At 38.3% G+C, this 13,465-nt stretch overlaps 1 protein-coding gene across 7 annotated transcripts in view; it reads right to left on the minus strand.

Annotated features, from left to right (window-relative positions):
* Positions 1–13,465, minus strand: part of asic1c (acid-sensing (proton-gated) ion channel 1c) — a 163,646-nt gene that overhangs the window by 33,552 nt on the left and 116,629 nt on the right. For 5 of the 7 annotated variants that reach the window (XR_015851992.1, XM_088347276.1, XM_088347269.1 and 2 more), the window contains exons 1-2: positions 10,815–11,561; positions 999–1,149 (exon numbers count right to left, since the gene is read on the minus strand). Coding sequence is in view for 6 of the 7 variants with exons in the window: in XM_088347276.1 (XP_088203402.1) it covers positions 999–1,149; positions 10,815–11,390 (727 nt within the window). In the remaining variant the exon portion in view is untranslated. Of the gene's footprint in view, positions 1–998; positions 1,150–10,814; positions 11,562–13,465 lie in introns of those variants that run through there. The other 2 variants (XM_088347260.1, XM_088347243.1) reach the window with 1 other exon arrangement.

Genomic DNA, 13,465 nt, shown 5'->3' on the forward strand with positions numbered 1-13,465 from the left:
TATTGTCAGATAATTGACCCGAAAGGCCAAAAGGGTTTTTGACCATCTTTGCTACGCTGCGCTACGGTAAAGCTGCGCTGAGTGAAAGCTGGTGTCTTGTTAACACACTGTTTGAGTGTCGTGTCGCAGAGTTTCAGAAGCTTCTGCTGCTCAGCTACAAACCCTGGTTTGAGAAGGGGTAGGATAGTCTGGTTGGCTGGATACATGATGGAAGAAGTACAGAATGTCTCAGGTAGTTAAATTTACACTGCAGTGTTAAACACTCTGATGTGTATTCTATTGTTGAACTGTTTACATTTATTGTGAAAAATATAATTGAAGTACAATAGCATATGTCTACTTGATCAGTTGTGACTTATGCTACAGAGAAACTTTCTTATTGTTTTACTATCGACTTGTGTTATGATCAAAATATTTCAAGTTAAATTGCCAATGTCTACTTTTGTGAGAGTTGTCTCAGGTTGTGAGAGTGTGATTTAATCTATTAAAGTCACTTTTTATCGTTTACAACCGATTTATATGTTATTATATTGCATACTGTTTATGTTTTTAAACTTCAAGTGTAAAACAAATATGTTGCTGGTGAGGTGCAATAAATACTACAAGGTTTTATAAGATAATTACCTGTCTGTGTTTCTCTGTTCAACTGGCTCGAATACTGCTCAGACAAGTTCAAATTCTTTGACATACAACAGCTTCTTTTGAAAGTAACGGAAATAGTTACTTTCCCTGGTAACTAGTTACTTTTGCCATAGAGTAATTCAGTGATAATATGAAACCATATTATAACTTTGAACAACATAATATTTAATGTGCACTAAAACGTATACTACCAAGAAATGTTTGCTGACTCTAGTTATAGGTCATTGTTGCATATATAAAATGCACTTTTTGTATTAAATAACTGACACGTTATTTCCCAAAAGAAAAATCGTAGTTTTGTTGGATAAAACAATAATTTAGATTACACATGGGTTATTACAGAAAACTCCACTCACCTGTATCACCCCAGACAGGGAGATATTCATCCTGCTGAATGTCCAGCATGATTTCCAAGCCGTTCCCCGTGCCTCCTTTTAAGGTGGTCAACAGTGGGTTGCCGTCAAGCCCCGAGTTGAAAGTGTAACATTTGCCGTAGCGTGTGTAAATCTGCAGAACAAAATTAAATAAATAAATCAAAGTGAATAAACCAAAGTAAAATGGGTGTATCACATTTCACATTTCAGTGTGTTGTCTATGGATAAGCTCCCTAGAGAAGGATTACAACGAGGGCCCCCCTAAGACCAAGGAGCCCGGCGAGCAAGATCTGAAAATAGCTGGTCGTTGACAGGTCATTGACATTTTCTCGGAAACTGGATTTTCAACTGCCATGAGAAATCATTGAACAGATCTAAGTCTTTAAATACATGATCCTCTAAATTTAGCTTATAATCTATACATGTAAACCACTCAGTGGTCTTTTGCAAAGCAGATGTTCTCGTGGTTGACTGTGCCTATTTTAACCCTACTTCAAAAATTACAACATGATATAACATACTAATAGCATAGTAACGTGATAAATTGTAACTTTACAAATGCATATCAAGCTGAAAGTTCTTCACACTAATCAGTAACAACAAAAGTTTGGTCACCTTTGCTATAGACCCACATCATTTATAAAAATAGAAAAAGGCAAGGTTAATAATAATAATAATAGTCATCATCACTAAAAACAATAAAACTAGAACAAAACAAATAATAATGAAAAACAGTGCCATGTTCCAAACTGTTTTTAATAGTGTTGAAATTTCAGTAGGTGAAGTACTGTTAGTTATTTCAAACACAGAAAAAAACATAGTATTAAAATAACTTAAAAATATAGTACTATTGAATATTTTTTAAAACTTTCATATTCATCATTTAACTAGTTTTTAAAAATTTAAAAATGAAATCACTTTTTACAATACATTAAAGCCCCAGTTTGTAATATTTATGCACTATATGGCACTGTATTGTCTAATACGAACAAAAACCACTGCCACAGATGACGGCGTAACAGTAAGACGACAGAAACACATGGTGGCGATCACTATGTATGGATTCCACTACGTAAATGAAATACAAATTTCTCGACCTATGATTTTTTTTAAAGAAAAATCAACATTGGTAAGATAGTTAATGTATTTTTGCCCACTATTCGGATCTAAGTTTTTTTTTTACTGATTGAAAGTTATTTGTGACACTAGGAGGCACTAAATATTACACACTGTCAATCAATTTTACCTTCTTTAAAAATAAAAGTAATGTACAAGTCCAAAATCGTATTTAATTTTGTTGAAGTTGTAAGAAGTGAAATCCTTTATTTCCAACACAAAAAAATATTTCAAAATAATTAAACATAAAAAATAGTAGCATTTAGTTATTTATTAACCTTTATATTAATCAAATTTTCAAGTAGAGAATTGATTTTTATAAGACTACTAGCGCCCCATTTTCATAAAATAATCTATTAGCATGCCTATTTCAGTCGGCCTGCTGTTCATTTTCACGCTTTCACAATTACCTAATAAAGTCAGTCTGTTTATTCATTAAATGATAGATACGTAATTTGCATACTTTGCCACGACCTATTTTACCTGGCCGGAGCACATGATCAATGTCGGATTCTGTAAGCCAGATTAATGGTGATTTACAAATCAAGCGAATCCTCACAGCAGCGGCTATCAATCTCCAGCCAATTTCACTGCAAATTTCCCAAGAGGCGAGCCGATTTGCTTGGAATGAAATAAGCGTTGAGTGAGCTCAAGCCTGCAAACTAACTCAATTGGCTCAGTGGAAGATACTTGCATGTCTTTATGTTAATTTCAGATTGATTTGACATTTCCACGCAACTCTTTTTCACTATCAAAATATTTCTGTGAATCAAAGTATGAAGCTGGGGAAAACAAATGTAGAGTATTCAACGTTTGGTCAGAAATCAGTTTTGCAATGTCAGAAAATGATCAAACAATGTCAAGACATGTGAAGTAAAGAATGTGTTTTAAGTCTATCACAGATATGTTATCTGACATACTGCTGGAATGTGAGGTTGGGGAGGGGGACGTTAGCTTGCATGTGCACATCAAAGGTTGACGTGACAACTCTACCACGGGGGGTCCCGCCCCTCACAGGAGACCGGAACTTAGAGCTGGTACACGTTTCACCTCGCAAGTGCAGTCTGAATTCGGCCAGCCGGAAGGAAAGAAGGCATATCCTAACAGGAAGACCTCGACCAATACGATGGCCGGTCGTGACCAAGTCTCAGCTCAACAAGAAGCCAGGGAACCATGCCAAGTCAGCAGCCAAGCTTGATCAAGCTAGCGGCCAAACCGGTGGGACAAAGCCAGCGACCTCAGAGAAGCTTTAAGCCACCAGCAGTCAACATTTGCTTCAAAACCATGCATCCTGTAGTCCTCGTCCCAACTGGGTCTCAAGCCTTCCGGGATTCCTCATTGCTCTACAGCCGGGTACATAAAAACTGGGCCATCATCTTCATCAACGCTTTGCTAGGTATTGGTATTGGTGTGACGCCAAAGGTGGAATTATTTCAAAATACAATAATGTAATAATCAAGCCAACGTTGTTGTCTATCCAAATGGGGCTAGTTTAAGTTCCCAACTTCTAGTTGTCTTTATTTTATTTTCTTATGAGTGTGTTGTGTTATATTCAATCTTCTTCAGTAGATGATTGGTAAAAGAAAAGTCCATAAATCCAAGAGTGTGTGTGTCTTGATTAAAGTATTTTGAACTATCAAAACGGTAAAAAGTATCCACCTAAAGTGTGTGTAGCCACCCTTCAGAATAACTAAAGAAGGTTTTTCATCCATTTTCCTGACATAACGATCAAAAAAAACATATGTGGTGCTCCAAAAAAGGCGAGACGAGTTTTGAAAAGAATAAACTCGGCTCTTTAATTAATTTGGTCAATAAATTGTTTGTTAGAATAATTTATTCACCACCCATATTCGCTACAACCACATCACCGTTTGCCACAAAAGACAATCGGGGGAATTAAAAAAAGACAATTGATAAACTGTACTAAATCTTCCGAGTTCAAACAAATATAAATCTTATTAGTCTGTCGTTTTTATGATTTTCAAAAACTGGATTTAAGACATTTTAATGCCAAAGAAGGCCTTATTTTTAGAAAAATTAATTAAATGCCTTTTAAGACTTTTCAAGGATCTGCAGAAACCCTGAAAAACAACTCAACTATGGAAATAAAATGACATATGAAATGTAAATGGTCTGAATATATACAATATACCACTTTTTCAAGTCAATGAAGACCTCTCAAAGCGCTTTACAATGTGCTTCACACTTTTCCATTTTACACACCAACTAACTGATAGCATCATCAGCCAATGTAAGGCAACCTAGGGATTCAGTGTCTTGACCAAGGACACTTCGACATAAAACACGGAGGAGCCGGGAATCGAACATGCGACCTCTTGATCCCAAGATGAGCGCTTATCCTCCTGAGCCAATGCTGCCCAAATCGGAATCAGTTGCGACTGTGTGGGCAGTTTGTGTCATTACACGACAATTCCCATGAAATTCAGATATGATTTGTCTTCATATAAGAAAAGGTGAATAATGACGATCTCGCCACAACGATTTTCGATTGCTTCTGTCTGAAAAACAAAAAAAGAATGAACGTTTCAATGAAACAAATCAGAATTAACGAAAAATATTTGAATATTTTATTTGGAAGGAACACTGCAGATAAATAGCTTGCGGCTGAATCAACAGAACTGCAGCTTATTAATATCAAAACATCTGCTTCTGTTTGTTGCTGTCATGTTTCATTGACTACATTCGGGCCCTCAGTGCAAAACAAGGACTTGGCCATAATTTATAGTTTGGTAACAAATCTACCTGAATAAATACCAGACTTATTTAATTCTACTCAAACTACTTACTGAAAAAGCAGAAACCCTGAAAATCAGATCCGCTTTAAAGGGCGTGGAAATAAAAAAAAGCATCATGATTGGCTGATATTGACAACGATGCAAACAGTGTATAATAGTCAAAGCAACGAACAACAGGGATGTATAATAGTCAAAATAACAAATTTGCATCCTATACAATCTTCTTTACGGGTGACCAATATTAAAAACAGAATAAACATATCTTTCTTTATTTCAATGCACTGGGTGGACCCTCAAAATGAATGATGGCTTTAAAAGCGATGTAATTCAATGCAACACATCTCTAAAAGAAGAAATAGTGTGGCAGGCGTGAAAACAAAAAAAGGAAAAAAGGAAAAAAAAAAGACAATCATCTTTACGAGCGACTTCCGGATGTTTAGCGTTTGATTCGGAAGGTTTTTTTGATCACATTCCACAACAAGCTGTCGACGGGAGCTCGGGCATGATTTATCATCTGAATTACAAATGTCACCGTTGGCTGTCAATCAAGCTCCCGTGTCTATTTCTCTCCACAACGGCCCACATGTTTAATTAGAGAAGCTAAAAGATTCATTAACACTGAGCCAGGATGCCTGAATAATGAAAAATCTCATTTTGAATCAGATATTACTGCGAGGGAAAGCGGGATTCATTTGAAAATGCAAAAGGGAGCGAAATAATTGTGGTTCTTGTGAAATTGGAAAATTGATTCTGCACCCCAGCATTAAAGAATTGTTCTTTTAAAGATCGACTGGCAAATTCAGGCAAATTCAAACTCACACAAGGTTTAGGAATGGCCAAATACAGATATCAGTATCGTTTTTGTTCAGGAAGCTGAAATGAAAGGAATGGTAAATTAACAAAAGGGACAGCATGTAGTACTTAACCACTAGATGCTGCTGCATTGTGTAGTGCCGCTGAAAATGCGTGCTAAAAATAACAAGAATACAAACTGCCAAGACTCAAAGGCTAGATTCACACTGCAGGAAAATCGATTTTTTTTTTTGCACAAACACAAACTGTATCTGATCTGGTAAAGTAAAGCAAATATCCGATTTTTTTTCACACCACTTTCATATGTGGTCCTTAATCTGATAAATTCCTGGCCTTTTAAAATGCAACTTCTGTGTGAATTAGAGACACATTCATGCAAGCTGTACGTCACTATTCTGGGATTAACGAGGCGGGAGGAAGTGAAGAGCTAAACAACTATGGCAGATGAAAACACATAAAGCTTTTAATGGGAGGAAAGCGAGGTTTTGGATTTAATTATTATTTGGGGTGACAACTCTGTTCAGTCTCCAGTGGCACAATAACTTTCAAATTGCTAGATATGCTCCAGCTAAGCATCCATGAGTACTTCTGCAAACACTGCACTGCGTGTGACATCATGTGTTCTCTTCTGCGCATGCGGGACACTTGGGGCGTTTACACATGAAATCACATACTATTTTCGTTTAGTTGGAAATGTGAACGCTCTCCGGAAAACATCGGATTTCACTCAAAAATCGGAACTGCAGTGTAAACTTAGTCGATTTTTTTGCCTAGCCTTTTGGACATTTTTGGGTAACCATAGCAGCAAGACAACTATGTCAGCTCAATTTAGGTGAGGCACATGTTTTGTAAAATAAATGTAAACTTCTTGACCGACGTGTTTTTAAATATGCATGTCTATATGATAGTTCATGTATATTTGCTTATTGATCCATTTTTTTTTTAATGAATAGTTTTTTTAACACTAAGAGCCGCTAGACAATACACACTTCCCTTAAGGAAAATGTTGAAATTTTGAGGTATTCCTTCATGAATATCTGTCATTTTTTGGGCAGCGGTAAGAGCATTTTATGCACTACAAGATCAGTATGGGATATAGGTATCAACGAATGGTAAAGATTTGGGTATCGGTATCAATCTGAAAAAAATATCCCTAAAGAGGTGTGAAGTTTATTTGTCAGCGTTTTTTCGCTTAGTCATCTTGAAACTATAAATTATATATTCTACATATTTTTTTTAATCTAAAAAAAATTCATGCATAATTTATTTTGGAAGATAATTTAATGAAAGCCTTTATCCTTTAGCTAGGCGGCCAGACAGCTCTTTCTTGTCCCTAATTTTGCCTAAAACTCAGTGCACTGATGCGGCCACAATCCATTATCCCTATTCCCATATTGCTGGGATTGCGGACTGCAGAAGTCAGTTTTGTTAGGATGTGCCATTTTGGCTCGTCCAAAATTAAATGCATGGTTGTAGCTGGGATCCGTTATCCCTGGCTGGCTATTCCTGAGAGTGGGAGAAGAGAGAGAGAGACGTTTTCTTCGTGCGTAGCACCTATCTTTATCCGCTCTTTCTGCCTAAAATTATCTGCACTTGTGCGCCTGCGGTCCTGAGCATGAGGCACATTTGTCAAGATGTGTCATTCTGGCGCACATAAAAAGAAATACACAGCTTTGGCCGTAACCCATTATCCCAGATTGACTGTTGCTGAGAACGGGTGCCGAGAGAGCAAATTTGTGTCAGGTGCTATTTTTTTTTATCTTTTCTCGCAGCCTAAAATGAACTGCACCTATGGAGCATCAACCCATTATCTCCCGCCAACTATTGCTGCACCAACAGATTGCATTTCTGCTGGGCCTGCCGACTATTTTTTGCCGTTCTGTCAACCAAAAATAAAGTCAACTTGTGTGGCTGCAATCAATTATTCCCAATTCCATATTGCTGCAAGCAGAGACCGGCAGAGCGCATGTTAAAAATGGGGGTGGGGGATCTACTTGGGAGATTCTTGCATACCGAGCGAGTTCTGGTTCCCATCAAACGTGATACACAAGGGATTAGAGCAGACCGCGGCAATCTGGTCCTCTAGGGCCCCATGTCCTGCCTGATTTGTGAGGTTTCTCTGCTCTAATACAGGTGATTTCAATCACCAAGCTCCTGCCAGCTTCATAACAAGTTGATAATTTTTATAATCTAAATTGAAGAAAAAAAAAAATAATCTAAAATCATGCAGGACATGCGGCTATTGAGGACTGGAGTGTCCCGGTCTGGATAATAATATTCTGATTGTCAAGTACAGTGTAAACAAGAAGAACTAAAATACAGTGGTACCTCTGCTTAAAAAAATAATTGGTTCCAGCAGAGCTGTGTATAATGATACCCATGCAAATCTGAAAACATTTCCCATTGAAATGAAATAAAACAGGATTAATCTGTTCCAAGGTCATCAAATACAAACCCACATCAAATCAACTGCAACTGCCCAGTACTTACAGTGATGTTTAGTCAATGTTCATAAATATTCAATACAGTATAAATAAAACAAAGAATAATGTTAAAGAAATGCAAAAGATGAAGTTACTGTAAAGTAACAACCTCAGATACCCAAGAATGGTTAAAAAGACAAAAACAACCGAATGAAAATAATAATAAGTAAAAAGTCAGTTAAATGTCTTGGCTTTTCCACTCACTGTGTCAGTTCCGTTGCTGGATCACTATTTTATGCATCCAGCGATTGTTGTTCCTGTCTAGATCGCAGAATGTTTTTACAATGTTTCAGATAGTTTTCATCAAACATCTCCATTGACCGTCCGCTTTTAGCTTAATCAGTACATCTTTTTGTGATAAAAACTGTAGTTGTTCCAGAAGGCCAACACTTCTGTCAAAAAGGTGATAGTGTCCCCAGTGAGCTTTTTCCTCGTATCCAAATCATAAGAAGCTTTTCCATATCTTTATTTATTGCCGTCCATCTGCTTGACAGACAGTGTTACCAGTGTTACCAGTCGCCGTCAGCTCCGGTGGCTGAAACCAATGAATTTACGGACTAAACCAATTGGCAATTTAATGCAGGGATGCAAGGGTCTCACCTATCTGATAAACCACAATGGACGCTGTTGGTGCATACTTGCGCTAACCTTTAGCGGTAGCGTCACTGACTTCGGATATTTCGGATACTGGAAAACTGATCGTATGACGAGGAAGATTTTAATAGGTCATTCGTCAGACGGGTCGATCGTAAAACGAGGTAAAACTGTATCTAAGCAAGCTTGAAAATATACCAGATATCCACAAGTAGAATAAATGTAGGATTTTTCAGCATAAGTCATCAAGCTTAGCCTTATACACAAAACACGGAGACAGGCGCTTCGACACTACATCGGGGAACCGTGAAAAATCGATTTTATCGCAACTGAGCAGGAGAAAAAAGTGTCGGGTGTTAAACTTGATCCTCCCACTCGAGTTTGCCGCCAAGCTATTTCACACAGGCAAACTCCTCTCTCGCCTTTGACACTACCTCGGAAGGCGGAAAGCCAAGAGTCTTTTGTCGTCAAAATGTGTTTGGACATCTTCTTAATGAGTGGGATTTTGTCAAGCCACTCATTTGGCGATTTGAGTTTTATTAGAAGTCTAGTGGGAAGCTATCATGGACTTTTTGGACACATTTTTACATATTACCTCTGTTTGTTTGTTTTTTACTATTTTTTTGTGTATTGTTACCCAATGCTAAATCTATTGCTCCCTGGTCATCCTGGAAGAGGGATTATCAATTGTGAGGCCCCTTCTTAAGGTTTCTAATTTTCCTCATGCTGAGGTTTTTGATTTTTTTTCCTTGCCCGCATGTTGGTTTAAGATCAGGAGATGGTGTAACTGTAACCTGTGTAGTCCTCGAGTTGACTTGACACTTATTTTCTCTGCAAGTGACAGCAATAATCCTCAGGGGCATTTATTCATTTTTTTGCTGTTGACATCCATGGACGTCAATTAGTGAGAGTTAAGCACCTTAATGATGGTCCATATTGTTTGACGGAAATAGTTAAATGACATAGCTTTGAACTAGGAAGGGTTCAACAGTGTCACTCTTGCTAGCGAAATGAGTGTGGTTCCTTTTCGTCCCTCATTTTTTTGGCAAAACACAGACAAGCACACAAGTGTGAGTATTTAATTAAAAATAAAGCGGTAGCAAAACTGAGTTTAGTTGTGGTTTATCTAAGTATTGGTTACAAAATAAAACACATGGATACAAACTTGTTAGAGTTTGATTTCAGCTTCCTCCAACCTTCGTTCTATGTTTTTCCGCGTAGCGTAGAAATCAACACACCACGGTGGACTAAGACATGGAAATCATTCAATGGAGGGAAAGTGAGCTTTTGGATCTAAATCACATTAAGGGGACAACCCTCTTTAGCCTCCCGTAGCACAATATATTTCAAATTGCTAGATACTTTATGGTGTTAGCATCCATGAGCACTTCCGCGAACAATGCATTGCGTTTGGCCTGATGCGCCCTCTTCCGCAAGCGGGATATAATGGCAATCAAACAAAAGACTTAAAAGTCCAAGGAGACATAAAGAAGTCGCATTTCTTTGGAAATATGAATAATTTAACAAAAACATTTGATTACATACAAAAATGATGTAACTCTTGACTCGGCCTAGGCTTGAACCTGTGACTTCCCATTGTTGGGAGCAGGCGCCCAACACTAATACCACAAACTGGTCTTTATCCGTCGCTCTGCATGAGAGACAGGGCGCCCTGCCCAATAGGGTGCGCCATACATTTTAAAGAAAATCGAAGACTTTTATGTGCGCCTCATTGGCGTGAAAATACGGTACTACAGCTCCCAACCACCTACCACTCCAGGCATCCGAATACAATCTTCTATCTGCCAGGCATTGCCGGGCCATTTTGAATATTTTAGCCCCATAATATTTAAAACTGAATCCATATAAAAAGTAGAATTCAATAAAATATTAACTATGCCAATGAAAAATATTCTTGTGCTCTTTTTGTGCTCTAGCACAACCCAGGTGTGGGTAAAAAATAATGCACTTTGAGGTGACCTCAAAAGTTTGAGCATCCCCCTACACATGCCCACCATGCGCCTTGCTCTACCTACAGTGCTGAAGTTCCTGGCGGTGCAAGCCTCACCCCGAAACCTGCACTCAAGCAGCATGTCCTCCAGCTGGTGTCCCAACCGGGCCATCATCTCAGTGGTATTCACGCTTCCACGGGGGGGACTGGCGTATCCCCTCGGGTCCAGCAAGCTCAACAAGCCCTGCTTGTGGCTCTCCTTCAGGATAGCCAAGCTTTTGTCCACCAAAGTGTGGTTGGCATACATGAGGTCCATCCAATAGCCGCTGTGATACAAGTCTTCGCGAGTCAGGCCAGAGACGCGGAACACGTTCTTGTTGCAGAAAGTGACGGCCGGGAAGGACATGTTGCTGGCCCATACCATGTGGATCTTAGTCACAGCTGGGTAGGACATGAGGTAGAGGACCCTGTTCCTGGACCAGGTGATGAGAAGGGCAACACAGACCAGGAAGGACAGAACCCATGCTCCCCGCTGGGGCTTGGACTTCTGCGGGGAGAACATAAACTTCAAACCGTGGACTTTGGTCTTGGCCACAAAGTCCGCCGTCATTCCTTTCCAAGTCGGACTTGAGTTCTGTGTGGGCTGGCGTAAGATCGCCATCCTCTGTATTTGATTCTCAGGCTGTTGAATTTTCTGCCAAAATTAGTGTGGGTTTTCAGGCAACTGAGAAGCAATTAAAACGAAAAAAGCCATCCACGGTAGCCCGACAAAAATCCCTTTTTGTGCTCCTCCACTAGTGAAAAGATCCCTTTATTTCAAGTCTCTTGACTTGCAGCCCTCCAAAAGGAATAAAGCTTGTTGCTTCCCGCTCACCCGCTCGCTCTACAATGAGGCGGAGCCAGCGAATTGAAAAAAGAATTTTTCTCCCACCCTCCACCAAACCGGTGATGAAGTAGATTTGTAAAGCTACGCGGCCGGGTGCATCAATCAGAAGACCAAAAGCCGCGCTAATGAGAGCGTGTCACCAAATTTATGATCCTTGATGGTGAATAAAGGCACTCGCGGCTTGATCTATCAACGAGAAGCGAGAGTACATAAGGTTTCCATTGTGGCAACCTTCTGCTGTCTGCAAAATTGGTGCAGGACTTTGGTAAAATATGCATTGTGTTTTTGTGCTGATAGCAGTACTTTGTAGTAGTATGAAATCAAATTTCTTTTAGTTTTAGGCAATAAGGCTGAATCGAATATTGCAGAGTCACATTTTATGGGTCAAAGATGTGATGAAGATTTTAAAGGGTCATTTAAGTAGGTCCTATTCATTTTCATGGACTCTATCCTGTACTTTTTGGAAATGGCCAAAATGTTTGATTAAAGTCCTAAAAAAATAAAACTCAAGTTTTATTGGGCGAGTACAATATTGATTTATGAACAGAAAAAAAAACGTTATCAAATAACTGACTTCACTTTCAAATTTATAGACAATTTTGGTAAGAACAGGACTTTTTTTCCAAAATGATCTGTTATTGTTTTAGTTCAAGAAACATTTCCTAATTGTATCAGAATTTGGTATTGATAACTAACATATTCACAGTTCATGGCTCCTAAACCGCCTAGGTCGTTGGGGCACCAATTCCCGTGGTGTGACTTGGGTAACTAAAGCCTGGCAAAAAATTCTATTGAAAATCCCGCATAGGAAATGTAATAAGAATCAAAAAAGTAAAAACAATCATGTCTGTACTGTCCTCTATGAATGTCAATTTTTGATGGATTGACAGACCTCCAGACCAACATACAGACAAAAGAAAATTTAGCTAGCTTAAGGCCATCTGAATAGCTACAGACAGACAGTTCAACCAACTTTCTAAATGCTATCTGGATAGCTAGACAGATTTAGACGGACATATAGATAGTTAGCTGAACAAGCTAGCCAAAGGCTGCCTGGATACAGAGACCAAAATTGTCCATATTGTCCATACAGGTTCAAAACAGCATTCAGTTTACATTGGGTACGTCTTGGATTAGAATTTTAGGTGAATTCTACAGAATTGTTAAGGGGTTAGCTAGCTAGCTGTAGGCTATCTGGATAAAGACAGAGGCATAGACAGAAAGCATTTAACTAACTACCTAGACTATTTTGGATAGCTAAAAAGACAGGCAATATTAATATAAATAAATCTAACAAATTGAATAGTAATAAAATGTGTTTGCCCTTATAGAGACATACACGAGGGAAATAATCAAAAAATAGACAACAGGATTTGAATAATACACATAAATAAGCGAATAATAAACCTGGAAATAAATAAAACCCAATTTATGTATTTTATGCAGCACACAATTATTTAATAAGAGTTCTGTTTTTTTATTATTATTATTGCATTTTTGGTCTTCCACATGGCATTGAAATGTCAAGTCAAGTAAAGTCACATTTTTTTGTATAAAAATTCTCAAAATGCTTCATGAAAAGTTATTCAAATGCGAGGGCAGTCCTTGCTATTTATGGCGGTTAGACAATTTGACATTTAGCTAATTGAATACACCGGCTTGCATGGATGTTGTAGAAAATAAACTTGCATTTGTAGAATAGATTTACATACATTTAGAAAGAAATATAGAAAGACTTGCTTAGAGTTGGGAGAAATGTTGCTTACATCTCGGGAAGGTCTCGGCGGACGAATTAGTATAAACAATTCTTCTTAAGGGAGGACAACAGATAACGGCAAAGTGCAAGGTGA

The sequence above is a fragment of the Urocampus carinirostris genome, chromosome 1 (genome assembly GCF_059441175.1).
Source record: "Urocampus carinirostris isolate Australia breed hairy pipefish chromosome 1, RoL_Ucar_1.0, whole genome shotgun sequence".
Taxonomy (NCBI): Eukaryota; Metazoa; Chordata; class Actinopteri; order Syngnathiformes; family Syngnathidae; genus Urocampus; species Urocampus carinirostris.